Source organism: Hoplias malabaricus, chromosome 6, assembly GCF_029633855.1.
Source record: "Hoplias malabaricus isolate fHopMal1 chromosome 6, fHopMal1.hap1, whole genome shotgun sequence".
Lineage (NCBI taxonomy): Eukaryota > Metazoa > Chordata > Actinopteri > Characiformes > Erythrinidae > Hoplias > Hoplias malabaricus.
In genome coordinates, this window is record NC_089805.1 from 43,773,007 (window position 1) to 43,786,305 (window position 13,299).

General features: G+C 44.6%; 1 protein-coding gene across 2 annotated transcripts in view; it reads left to right on the forward strand.

Moving 5' to 3' along the window:
- LOC136699166 (septin-7) overlaps nt 1–13,299 on the forward strand; it is a 54,684-nt gene that overhangs the window by 6,469 nt on the left and 34,916 nt on the right. For both annotated transcript variants that reach the window (XM_066673646.1, XM_066673647.1), the window contains exon 2: nt 3,402–3,508. In XM_066673646.1, the coding sequence (XP_066529743.1) occupies nt 3,402–3,508 (107 nt within the window). The remainder of the gene's footprint in view (nt 1–3,401; nt 3,509–13,299) is intronic.

Consider the following 13,299-nt stretch of genomic DNA (forward strand, 5'->3'; position numbering starts at 1 on the left):
TTTGGCACATTTTCCACCAACAAAGACATGTTCTGGAACCAGACAGTTTCATTCTTTCAGAAGTTTCTTCTCAGTTGTTGTGGGAATAAGGAAATAAAACAGGAAAATGCTCTGTGTTGTTTCTTTTTCTGGAGCTGTGGTCAGCAGGACTTGAGGCATGTTCACAATGATCTATAAACCGTGGATATACCGTGACACTCCTGTAGCTCTGGTGCTGTCCTGGTTACAACACACAGCTGCTCTGTGAAGGAACGCAGTCTTGGATCCCATCAAAGCCGGTCTAAACACAGTGGGAGCACCAGGGTTCTAAAAATCCTGACAGAAACCAGTTCAAGAACCAGAGTGTATTAGGGTGAAAAGGACTGAAGTGAGCCTTGTTTTCTCAGTGTGAATCATGTAGAGCTCCACCACACTTCAGGCTGTACCTGTTCCTCCACATACAGCACTAACAGTAAAACGTTAGCCCACGATGAGAGCGTTTCACTGCAGCCTTTCTCTGTCGTCACTCGCCCTGAAGCAGGTCAGAGACACACTTCTGCTGTGAGCTACCAGTGTAAAAGTCAGAAGGTGGAGATTTCAGTTGCATCTGTTTTGTAATGTTCTGCTTGTTCAGTCATGAGTTTTAATAACGTAACGATGGTCAAAGTTAACATTGGGATTGTTTCTCACCACAGATGTGCTGATTGAGGAACGAAATCTAGTTCCTCCTGGACACTGCGCTTGATTTAACCCAGATAAACAGCAGCTAAAATAGACCATAAACACAGATGGTAATCACACAAGTCTATTCTGTATGATATAACAGTGGACACATTATGAAAATAAATTAATTTAAGTTAGATTGATTGGTCTATTAATCGTAGCTATTAAGCAGCATATAAGCTAATGTTGCAACGCTGCTAGCAACACGTGACAAGCCAAATTCACGAAAGTCCTTGAACTTTCACCCTCTAGGTATTGATAAAAATTGTTGTTGTTGTTGTTATTATGCCCATCATTTGGGAGCAGCCAGTCTGAGTGAAGTGGGTGGGGCTTATTCCATGGACATACCCACGCTCACCTAGTTTTGTAAGAGCCCCCTTTTTTTTTTTTTTTTTTTTTTTTTTTTTTTATTTATTTATTTATTTATTTATTTATTTATTTATTTTATTTTATTTTATTTTATTTTATTTTATTTTTTTTTCTCACCTAATATTTCTTCTACAATTTGAGCTGATTTCAGCACTGACTTAAGGCTCAGGTCTGTTTGTCCTTAAACCCGTACGGTTGGTGAAGTCACATGATGGAGCCGCTCCAGACCCACATTCCTGTAATGTGTGCTTCTGGTGCCGGAGCAGCCTGGTTTACAGCTGGAATTCAGTGCTATGGCTGTGGGCTCTTTGCTTCTCTCTCTCTGTGTCTCTGTCTCTCTCTCTCTGTCTCTCTCTCTCTCTCTCTCTCTCTCTCTCTCTCTCTCTCTCTCTCTCTCTCTCTCAATTCAATTCAATAAGCTTTAGCATGACCATATTCAAACACAGTATTGCCAAAGCATTAATACAACAACATGGAACGTTAAGAGTATTTTATCTCTCTCTCTCTCCTCTGTGTGTGTGCTTGGCTGGATCAGTTCTGGCAGACGCTGAATAAGTTCATCCCACTGTGTCGCTACTCGCACCACAGCCTTTATTGTCTCTCTAATTCAAAATGGCATTTTTAAGACGTGTGTTTTTCACCCTCTGTTTTCAAAGACCACATTCAACCATCGAAATAAATCCTCACAAAAACGTCAGGGCACCCCCCCCCCCCCCTCTCGGCTTCTGCAGTACTTCATTCCTTCCGTGGCTGACTGAAAAGATTGTGTGTGTGAGTGAGAGAGTGAGGTCAGTGTTGCTTTGCCCTTCGGAAAAATATTTATGAGTTAAAGAAGGCGGAGAGTGCTTCTTTATCTAGAGCCTGTCTCACTCTCGCTCTCTTGCGCTCTCTCGCTCTCTCTTTTGCTTGCTCTCTCTCTCTCTCTCTCTCTCTCTCTCTCTCTCTGTGCCAGCTGGTTGGTTGGCAGTGTCTGTTTGTGTGCTGTTGGGCACTTGTTAAAGGTCAGTAGAGGAGGAAGCAGGGTTTTGTGCCAGCTCGGGCATGTTCTCCTCACACTGGGCTCTTTGTTCTAGTTTTTCTTTCTTTGTTTTAGTTTCTGTGGTTCTGTTGAACCCGCGTGGTTCTGCTTTTCTGCTCCATCACACATCTTCCACACATGACTTTACTGCGAACAGAGCGGCACAAATGTGGGAAAATCCATTCTTAGCCAAAGAGTTACAGTCAGAAGTGAGAGGACCAATCAGAGCTGGAGGAAGGTGTCCGTTACCCAATCGGAAGGGGCTTGTACGCCATTACATCAGTGATTCACCTGAGCTGTAACACGTTGTGATATTGACAGTGTAATGTCTCTTTTATTACACAGTTGCATTTAACTTTTTTTGTGGCAGACACACACTCACACATTCGTTAGGGTCAGTGTGTGTTTGTCAGCCGTAGATGTTGAGGGAGAAGACAGCACTGTTCCCTACATTACAAGGCTGTGATAACTTCAGGCCATGGCTACCTCCAATGGTAAGGTGTTCAACAACTTTGAATTATTGCGAAAACACAAAATCGTTAACACAGTATCATTAATCAAATCAAAAGTTGAGGTCTGTAACCGGCTTTGGTCAAAACCCCACAAGCCCCACAGCAGCGGGGGAGAACCCTGTGTAAACAGCCCCTGTACAGAACGCCCGCTTTCAGCACCTGTTCCTTTAAATGATAATGAGCCGCTCTCTGTTCACCCCGACCCCGAGCGCACAGCAGTGAGGAGCGAGGAGCAGAAGCTCTGGTTTTTAGCCGTTTTCACTTGGTTCTCTTTTCTTCTCCGTTCTCGTTTTCTTCTGAGTTTAACCTTCTCTTTACGCTCTCAAATAAACACAGGTCCAGAGCTGTGATTTGTCAGACTCAGACGAGGGGGCGGGGCCATTCTAAAGTCTCCACAAATGATGTCAGAAGAGAACAGCTCATTTTCTCTCGTGTTTTCCGACTTGGGCAGCACAGGGTGTGGGGTGGTTTGTACAAAGTAATGAGCACATGCTCTGAATGAGTGATTGTTTTATACTATGTCCCCTTTAAGGCGTGTTGAAATTACAGCATGTTGCAGTTTAAACACAGTGCCACTATTTCCAACAGCTTCGCCTTTCAACTGATGATCACTTTGAGAGGAATATAACAGGAACCATCTCAGGAATCTCAGGCATTTGATAATTTTCCTTGCAGCCTCTGATTGCTGCGTATCTCCAGCGTTCATCAGAAACTCCAAAACAAGTTTATCAAGAAGATGCTCTAAATCTCTCTCTCCCTCTCTCTCTCTCTCTCTCTCTCTCTCTCTCTCTCTCTCTCAGGGGAGTCAGGCCTGGGGAAATCTACTCTCATCAACTCGCTGTTCCTCACAGATCTGTACTCCGCAGAGTACCCTGGACCTTCTCACAGGATTAAAAAGACCGTCCAGGTAAGACCACCGTGTTCACACTGATCAGCCGTTTTCTACAAGGGAAGCAGAGACTGAGTCGTATAAATAAATAATAAAGGTTTGCACTAGAGCTGCCCCTCTGCTGATTTAACTGTCATTTTATAAACTGATGTAATCAGCCGTGTGATATCAGAGATGCGGTCCGTACTTATTCTCAAAGCTTCACCTTTTCTCTTCTCGTCCTGGCGTTCACGATCTACGAGCAGTTAAACACAGGCTGGACGCTGTTTCTCTTCTCAGTGGATTTTATTGTAAACAGCTCTTTCTGGCTCTTGGTTTTTCTCTTTCATGCCAGGTCTACGGTTGTTTATGTTGCGCTGATGTTTATTCAGACGTCCAGTGAAGTACGGTCTATGGTTTGTGCCGAACATGTTCCTCGAGTTGGAAGATGTTTCTTTGTTGAATCAACATTAACTCTGATTTTTTCATTGGTTTTCATCTTGTGCAGCACAGGTGTGGACCAGCTTCTGCTTCCAAATGTGTGACGAATCTTTGAGTCCACCCTGTGTCTCCTGTCTCTGTCTGTAGGACATTTGTGGAATAGATTATAGATGAAGGACTGTTTTTATTCGTTACTATATCTCTGTTATAGATTACTGAACCTGATTAACAGGTTCTAAACAACTCAGAACATGACACTGGGTCAAAGTGTGTAATAAAGTGTAAACGTCAGCAGTTTAAAATGTTGCGGAAAAGTAAAACAGCTGAAAATGACATTAGCCCGTCTCTCTTTACTGATGAACTAGATGAACTGCAGCTAACAGAATCCAAACTGAGCACTTTTTTTCTGCTTGTTTAATTTTATTTCACAGTCTTTGGAGGATTAAAGGTCCTTTTAAGGCTATGGAGAAAGAAACAGAGGCAGGAATTAAGTGTGTCTCTGAAGTGTAACTGTATGTAGGAGTAAACAGTTGTAGCTTGTGCTTATCTTTTCAGTGCGATTTCTTCTAAATTTCCGTTCTGTAAATGACTAAAATAAAAAGTCCCAAGGCTGCACTCTGAAAGTCATACACCTCTTTGCTCTTATGTCTATAAAATAAGCACTTATTTCAAACAGGAAACCTTTGACTTTCTGAAACCCTCTGGATTTTTATCCGTGTCAGTGGCAGGTTTGATTTTTGGAAAATGACTTGAGAGAAGCCCACCTTTATTGTTCAGAAGCATTACTTTTAATGCATGAATGGTCAAGCGCTCCTGAAGCTCAGGTCACCTTACAATCACATGTTTCACAGGTGCTGGGAACTGTCCATCAGTGAAAACTGCAGCACAAACAGATGAGTCATTGTGCTTCCTCTTCAGTCAGGAGGCAAACAGAAGGTGCATCACTCACCATTAGACGAATACAGAGATTCTTTGTTTACGTACTGCCAGGATTGTGCCGAACAGCGCCGTGTTTAAGCAGATAGGGTTAGCGCCATTTAGGCTGTTATTAACCAGTTATCCCCCTCGCTTCACTGAACTGGTCTGTTTAGTTCAGTGGTTTCTCAGCCAGAAAAATGAATGGATAAACTCCTCAGTCGTTTCCTCTTGCAAACAGAGGGGCACCCTCCAACCACAAGACGACGCTTCGTAGTTGTGGTTGTTTTTGTCCGAGTGATGCACTGGGTTTAAAAAACACTGGGCCAAAACCAAACCCCAAAATCTGTAGCATACCTTTTGTTCAGAAAACGGTGGCTGTGTTAATGAGTGTGTTTTTATCAAAGTGGCTTCATGCAGCAGCTCTCTCTGTGCTTTAAAGGGGACGTCTACGATTGTGGGGATACACAGTTCTCTTTGGGGACCAACGGTCTTTTAAAGAGTGTTGGGAAACTCTAATAGGCGTTTTTGCTGGAATAGATGATGGACAACAACTCTAGAAGCTGCACTTAATGCAAAATGGCGAAAAGGTGTGTTGTTTTTGGCTGCAATCATTCAATGTACAGTGGGACATCTGTGAACAAATTGCCCAAAGATCCCAAAATATCCAGAAAATGGACTCAATTTGTCCACTTTAAACGGGCACTTTGGAAAGGACCATCCGCTCACTCCGTTATCTGTAGCTCATTTCACTGGCGCTTTTCCGACAATATGGGCATGTAAGGACACCAACGAAAGGTGTTCAAGAGCCTCTGTAACATGGAGGTAAACAGGGTAAGGACACTCACTTCGCCTGTTTTAGTTGGTGTTAGTTAACGTAAGCTTGACTCGCTAAACTCGGTGGCTCAGATTATACTCGGCTACGTAGCTGCATTACGGAGGTTTATAGTGTCGGATGAATTCGAGTTCGACTTCGATCACATTTACAAGAATAACGGTACCTCTAAATTTGAGTTTAGCTTATTGCTAGGCTATTGTCATGAATAATGTTGGTTATTTAGCTAGATACTGTCATAAGTCAGTCATAACGGTGTTTTACCGCGGCGTTGTTCAGCTGTTGTCCACCAGTGACGTCACGGTCGCGTTCAAGAATTTCCGTAGCGAGCTCGGGTTTTTCCGTCAATTTAATAAAATTGTCAGTTTTAAAGCAAATTAAGCTGCTATTTTCATTTTAATTCGTACTTATATCTGTCAGTAACTACAATAATGTGAAATATTCATGGAGGTTCATTAAGTGGTGCTTAGCCTTTAAGAGATCTGAAACTGCAAAAAAAAGTCAATATTACACACCTATGGAGCAGGAATAGAGCCACATCCTCATCTCGGTTTGTGCTTTTCAATGTTTGAAGTCTCTCCATTGTCTCCAGATGCTACTGCTGTGAGCAGAGAGAGAAAGCCTAGCATACCGGTCTGAGACTGTTTGTTTTTTACTAATTTACAGACACTGGGGCTTTATAAATACAAAAAAAATGACTGGAGAGCAGCAAATGGTGAGGAAACATCTTCTGAATTTTTAAAAAGTGTGTTTTTTATTAACGGTGAACATCACTTTTAGGCATCTATTGGTTTGTTAGAAAGTGATACAAAATACAACCCACACTTTACTCAGCCTTGTTTGGGGATCAGAAGACCTGGTGGTAGTGTGTAGCCCTCCTGCAGATCTTTGATTGCCATGTCCATTCCCATTAACATCAACAACCAGTGCCATTAATGCAAACCACAATACACTTCCTAACTGTGTGTGTGAGAGAGTGAGTTATAATGGAGTGCCTGTTCAATGGGGTGCTTTCCATCTAAACAATATTAACGCTATGAAATTAATAGCCTGATTTTCCCACAGTTCAGAGCAGCATCCATCTCTTCATTCCTGATGTCACTCGGAAGTTAATCATCCCTCTGTTGTAGGTGTACGATGTAGTTAAGCCTCTATAAATCTGCCCAGACTCATTCCTCATGTCGGCTCTAACTGCTCCTGACAGGAAACGTTTGTGCTCCTGTAGTTTCTTTAACCCCAGTGACTAATTACACCTGACTTCAGAGTGACCCTCCGCTGTTCGGTTAAACCTCCAGCAGCAGGCCGTCGTTTATCAAAGCCGCGGTTCCTCTCCGTGGTGTGTCTGAGCTCATTTACTTCTATCTGAAATACTCTCTAAAGTGAGAGAACGGAAAAAGACGGCAGAGGATGTTCCCAAATTAATAACGACAAAAAAAATCCTATCACTTTTATTTTATAAGATGAACAAGAAATTAGGTCGGTTTGCTCTTGGGCTCCCCCTACAGTCACAGAGTGTAATACATTATAACTGCACTGTTCTGAAACCATGAAGGAGGGACGGAGAGGGGGGCTGTGGTTTCCTACCCTCCTCCAACAGTTACACAGTGCAGTTTCTGCAGTGCTGAGCCAAGAGTAGACAGAGGCTTTGTTTTCCCTGTTACAGCTCAGTGGAGCGCCACTATGATTTTGAAGGCGTGATATTAAGGTACAAACGCCACCTGGTGTTAAACACATTTGTGAGGACCTCGTCGTCGTTGTCCTCTGTGTTGTGTGACCCTGGCTAGTTCCTAGAAAGGGCTTTCACTTCAGCGTACAGCTGTCGCCGTTGGCGGTGGCGTTATAGATTTTACCTTTAATGGGAATGCCCTATTGATCAAACACTCAAACCCAAGAATTCCTTCTCTGTTTAATGAGCTGGAGTCCACTGGCCACGTCATTAGAGACGGCTACTTCATACGCACCGATCAGCCATAACATTAAAGTCAGCTCCTTGTTTCTAAACTCCTTGTTCTGTGTGTTTTTAGCCCCCTTTCACCCTGTTCTTCAGTGGTCAGGACCCCAGCAGGACCACCACAGAACAGGCCTTGCTTTGATGTTTTCTGCTGTGTCTGATCCACTCACACTAACACACCACCAGCACCTCACTGCAGTGTTATTGTTATGGCTGATCAGTCTGTAGTCCTGTGCTAAAGTCTTTAAAGAAACATTAGGTGCCATTTCTGTGTTTTGCCCCTGGGGCTCCCCCTAGTGTAATTAGCTTTTACAGCACTGTACTGAAATCAATGGGCACGGTAAGGGAGGGGGGGATGGCTTCCTGTCCTCCTCCATAAATTACATAGTGTAGTGTCTGCAGTGCTGAGCCCAGAGTAGCAGCGACAGAGGCTCTATTCTCACAGTGAAGCATCACACCGGTTTTGAAGTTGTAATTATAGGGTTAAAATGTTACGCAGTGTTCCTTTAACCTCAAAATCACTTTCAAATTCTGCTCCTATTAATTACAGAGATCAGGTTAAGTCCAGTTCAGACGGCAGTGACGAGCAGGCCACCGACCGTAAATCCTGTGTACAGTCAGTTATTTAACAGCAGCTTGGAATAACAGCAGTAAAACCTGGTCTTTTACTCTCACTGTGGGTTTATCTCCAGAAATCTGACTTCAACCCTTCAGAGAGCAGGCATTTCAGCTGCAGCGTCTTGTTCAGTGAGTGCAGTAAATGTACAGCCTCAGAGTGGGCTGTAGGTGGACTGGATTAGCATGGACCTCACAGAACCTGCAGGTTTAACCCTTAGGAGTCTGGGCATATCTTGACCCTTTTTGTACACTTTTACAAACCACTACAGACTGTTTAACGCCATGTTTTGTTTTTTACTATTATTTTCTCCCGCTTGTTCGTTCTCTCACTCTTTTTCTTTCTCTCATTCTCTTTCTCTCTCTCATTCTTTCTCTTCTCTCTCTCTAATTCTCTTTCTCTCATTCTTCTCTCACTCTTTCTCCTCTCTCTTTGTCTCTCTCATTCTCTTTCTCTTCTCTCTCTCACTCACATTCTCTCTTACTCTTTCTCTCACTCTTTCTCTTCTCTCTTACTCTCCCTCTAATTCTCTTTCTCTCATTCTTTCTCTCTCTCATTCTCTTTCTCTTCTCTCTCTCTCTCACTCACATTCTCTTACTCTCTCTCTTTCTCTCTCTCTCTCTCTCATTTTAAACTATTATACAAACTCTTCTATTAATGTACTACATAAAGGTAATATCTGTTCCTACTTTTTCCATTCACATGAAACAGAAATGACAGTGAAGCCCAAAGCCTGTATTTTAGACAGTAATTTTGACAGTTGTCTCGACCCAGTCACAGGGCTCGATCACGCTGCTGTGATCGGTGACTCCTCTGGGTTAAACGAGCCAGAGTCAGAAGCTGTAAAAGTGGAAGTAACTCATGTCCCAGGTTTAAAGCTCGAGATGCTCTCAGTAGATGTTCTCCTTTAGAGTCCAATACCAACACAACATCCGTATTAAAGCAGAGGAGGGGCTGTTGAGGACCGGAGCACTGCAGTGTGTGGGCTCTGTGCAGGCAGAGCCAGCTGATTCTGGCTCATTCCTGTGTAGTTTTCTGGAGCTGAAGTCTTTGAGCCGGCTGTGTGGAGGTGGGCTGCGGGAGAGAAGCGTGGTGGGAATGGCATTCACTATCCGCCCACACTGCGGCCTGGCATCTACACACACTCCAGCAGTGAGGACTATTTCAGGCATGTGTGTGTTTTGTGTGTGTGTTCATTGAGAGCAGTAATTATGTTGTTTGTGTGAGTCATTTAAAGGATTGGCACATCTCCTGTGGGTGAGTGAGTGGATGCTGAATACTGTGACAAGTTGGAAGAGTGTGTGTGTGTCAGTTGTGCTCTCATTGTGTTGTAAAGGTACTGTGTGTGTTGTTACTCTCTGTGTAAATATATGCAGCATTGACTTTGGAGGTTGTAGGTCAGTGCCCTTTGTCCAGGCTACTGTAGAAATGCTGGTCCCTCTCTGACCACACGGGGTTGATTCCAGGACCTGATTCTAAAGTCCACAGACTCTCAACCTGCTTACACTGTAACCTGCACTCATCCTCCATCATCTCTAGATCACTGAATCCCCCCTAACGCAGTGGAGACGTTTAAGGGGTTTCTGTAGTTGTTTAGAGAATAATGCAAAGAACAAAAGCTGTACACGTTGAGTACGGACACAGTCATCGTGGCTCTAAAAACGTAGCACACATCCAACAGTGAGACCAGAAACAGTCAGAGCTGGAGAGAGACTGAGGAGGTGTGAAATGGCGGGAGGCTACTGCAGGGGATGCCTACGCATCTCTCAATTTACATGGATTCAGAGTAGTACTCTCCACATTTCGATGCAACGTGTCTTCTGCATTTAGTCCATCTGTGCCAGTGAACACACACACTCTAGGGGCTGTGAACACACACCCAGGGTACCCGGGGAACAGTCGTGGGTTCGGTACTTTACTCAAGGGTCGCTCGGACGTGGATACAGTGCTGTTCCTTCACTCTCACCGCTCCCAGTTTACCGGCCGGTCGTGGGAATCGAACCAACAGCCTTTCAGTCCTAAGCCCTCTTCTGTAAACATTAGGCCACGACAGCTACACAACATTTTTCATGTACATTCACTCTTGTAGAATTTAGCTGAGGAATTCCTCCTCCACAGTGCAGTTTCTGTCGTGCTGGGCCCACAGTAGCAACAACAGAGGCTCATTTCCCACTTTTACACATCACTTAAGCGTCTAATTGATATTGAAACTGTAATGGATGGTAATGACTAATTTTAATATATTGCACAGCCCTTGAAGTCACTGTGTACACTTGGTATTTTAGGAGCTTCACCCATGGTCAGAGTTTACACCCGACAGGTCGAATCAGTAGATGAGCAGTTTCATTTCCCTGCATTGGACGCAGCATCCAGAGAAACACTGTGTGACAATGCAACACACTTATTTAATGGATGTTTCCAAAAGCTGGAGCGGCTCAGAGAGAACGCCTCTCCTCCTGGTATTGCTTTGTTGTTTCTTCCTGTGTCTTGGTGAGACAGAGTGAAAGAGAAAGTTGATGTATGACAGTGTTGACAGCTGAGGACCTGGGCGTGATGTGACGCCGCCTTTAGTCTGTGGCAGTGCCTCATACCTTCACATAGGAAAGTGGGAGACCACAAACGCCCAGAGCAGCCCCCGCTGGGTTGTGGGTTGGGTGTCTTGCTCAAGGACACCTCAGCTGTGGATGTTGAGGGAGGAGACAGAGCTCTTCCTTCACTTTCCCTGCCCTTAATGTCCGTTGCAACTCATTCCCAAAGCACAGTGGAGCAGCCCCTAGATCTCAGTGAGTGTGCGTTTTGAGTGAGTGAGGGTGTGTGTTTACTCTGCTGATCTGTTGTCAGTTTTACGGTGCTGTAGTTGTGTTGAGTCTCCTGTGTCTGTGTTTGTCACAGGTTGTGTTGCTGTATTGTGTTGTTGTGTTGAGAGCGCAGTTACACAGTGACGAAAGTGGAATTATCAGAGTGATTATCATTATGTCACTGTGCAGGCATTCCTGTCTAAGATGGTTGTGTGTGTGAGAGGCAGTTGTATGGTTTTGGTCACACACCCACACTTCGCTGCGCTGCAGAATTCGTGAGTCACTGCTCTGCGATGGTGCGTTGTGGCTTGTTAATGTATTCCAGCAGTAAAATGCAGCAGGTGTGTGGCTACAAGGCAGCAGGTGTCTTTAACTCTTACCAAACTAGCTCTGTGTTTCCGCATAACAGGAGCAAACACACAGTATACTGGTTACGTTTGGGCCTACAGTCTGTGTCTCTTACATATTGTAATACCACAGTATGGACTGCGTAATGAAGACACAAACACTCTCTTTGGCCAGCACACGTGCAGTAAAGGCACTTTTCCACTGCGTGGTACCTACACGACTCGACTAGGCTCGGCTATTTCCACAGGCCAAATCTGGTCCTGGAACCGGGTACTTTTTCAGTCCCTGCTCGCTTCCAGTTCCAACCGAGTCCAGTAGGTGCTAGATAGTGAAATGTCAATCCTGCAGAGCGCTGACTGCCAGAGAGAGACCTGTCAATCACCACGAAATGCAGAGCTCCAGCACAAACTCGCTGCTTGTAAAAAATCTCTGAAGTTACAGCAGATTTACATTTGTTTTTATCTTGTAACATTACCCTGAGGGGTTTTGAAGAGATTCAGAGCGCTTGTTGGGACGGTCGCAAAAGCAGCGAAAGCAGAACATGCGACAGAAATCTGATCTGTGAAAACATGGGTGCGGTGTTCAGTCCAGAGCACAGTCCGACCTGACGTTACAGCCAGCATTCTTGTGGTTTTCAAAGCCTCCGCTTCCAGTTAGAGATGGGGCTTTGCGTCGTCTCAGGCTCCATTTCGCGGGGGAGCTGTGCTAGTGGAAAAGCACCATACCTCCTCCCTGACAAACCCCAGGCTTTTTTTTTTTTGTGTCCAAACCAGCAGCTCTGAGTTGTGTTCTCTCTCACACACACTCTGTTTATGTATCTCACCTCACACCCTCTTCAGATTTTGGCACAAGGAAACGTGGGCAACATGTTTTATATATTTTCAGCAGTTTTCTTCTTTAGGATTTCAGTGAAAGAGGCCAAAGTTGGAGCATGTGACATCAGGTCTGTCACAGAACCAATCAGAATTGGTTACAACACTGCCTTCATCTCATTCAGCCTCTAAAGCCCTGCTGGGAGTGGAGGAGTGTCTCAGGGGGACGGCTGGAAAGAACTATTTCCACGTTTCCTCAGAGATTAAACACCTGCCCCCAGACTGCAGTAAAATCACTATGAGACAAGTCAGTTTCTTGTACTGGAGCCCCTGCTGGTGCCTTGAAGGATTTCTCACCTCTCGTAGCAGCGTGTGGGGTTTCCCGCTGCTCACCACTAACAGTTTCATTCAACTGGGTACAACACTTTCTGCCCAGCATTTTATCGGTGTACTGGGGCACTCTGACACACCCTGACCGCAGCTCATTTTTGCCTATGTGACACAGTTACACTGTTACGAGGGTATACACACAGTATTTCTGAACGTTTCTCACATTTCTGCAGTCAATTAAACGGGAAGCTCTCTGGCGCAAACAGTTCCACAGTGTCCTTTGAGTATTCAAGATATTCCAATTTAACTCTGACAACCTTGTTTTATAAGTTATGATAAACCTTTTTCATGGCATATTAGGCAGTTGGTATTAATGTTTAATATCTAGTGCTTATTACAGTTTTCAAAATGAATACAGAAAAAAATTGTGGTGTGTTCTCCCTGTGTCTGTGTGGGTTTCCTCCGGGTGACTGTCTGTGAGGAGTGTAGTGTGTTCTCCCTGTGTCTGTGTGGGTTTCCTCCGGGTGACTGTCTGTGAGGAGTGTGGTGTGTTCTCTCTGTGTCTGCGTGGGTTTCCTCCGGGTGCTCCGGTTTCCTCCCACGATCCAAAAACACACGTTGGTAGGTAGATTAGCGACTCAAAAGTGTCTAGTAGGTGTGAGTGTGTGTGTTGCCCTGTGAAGGACTGGCGCCCCCTCCAGGGTGTATTCCCACCTTATGCCCAATGATTCCAGGTAGGCTCTGGACCCACCGCAACCCTGAACTGGATAAGGGTTACAGATAA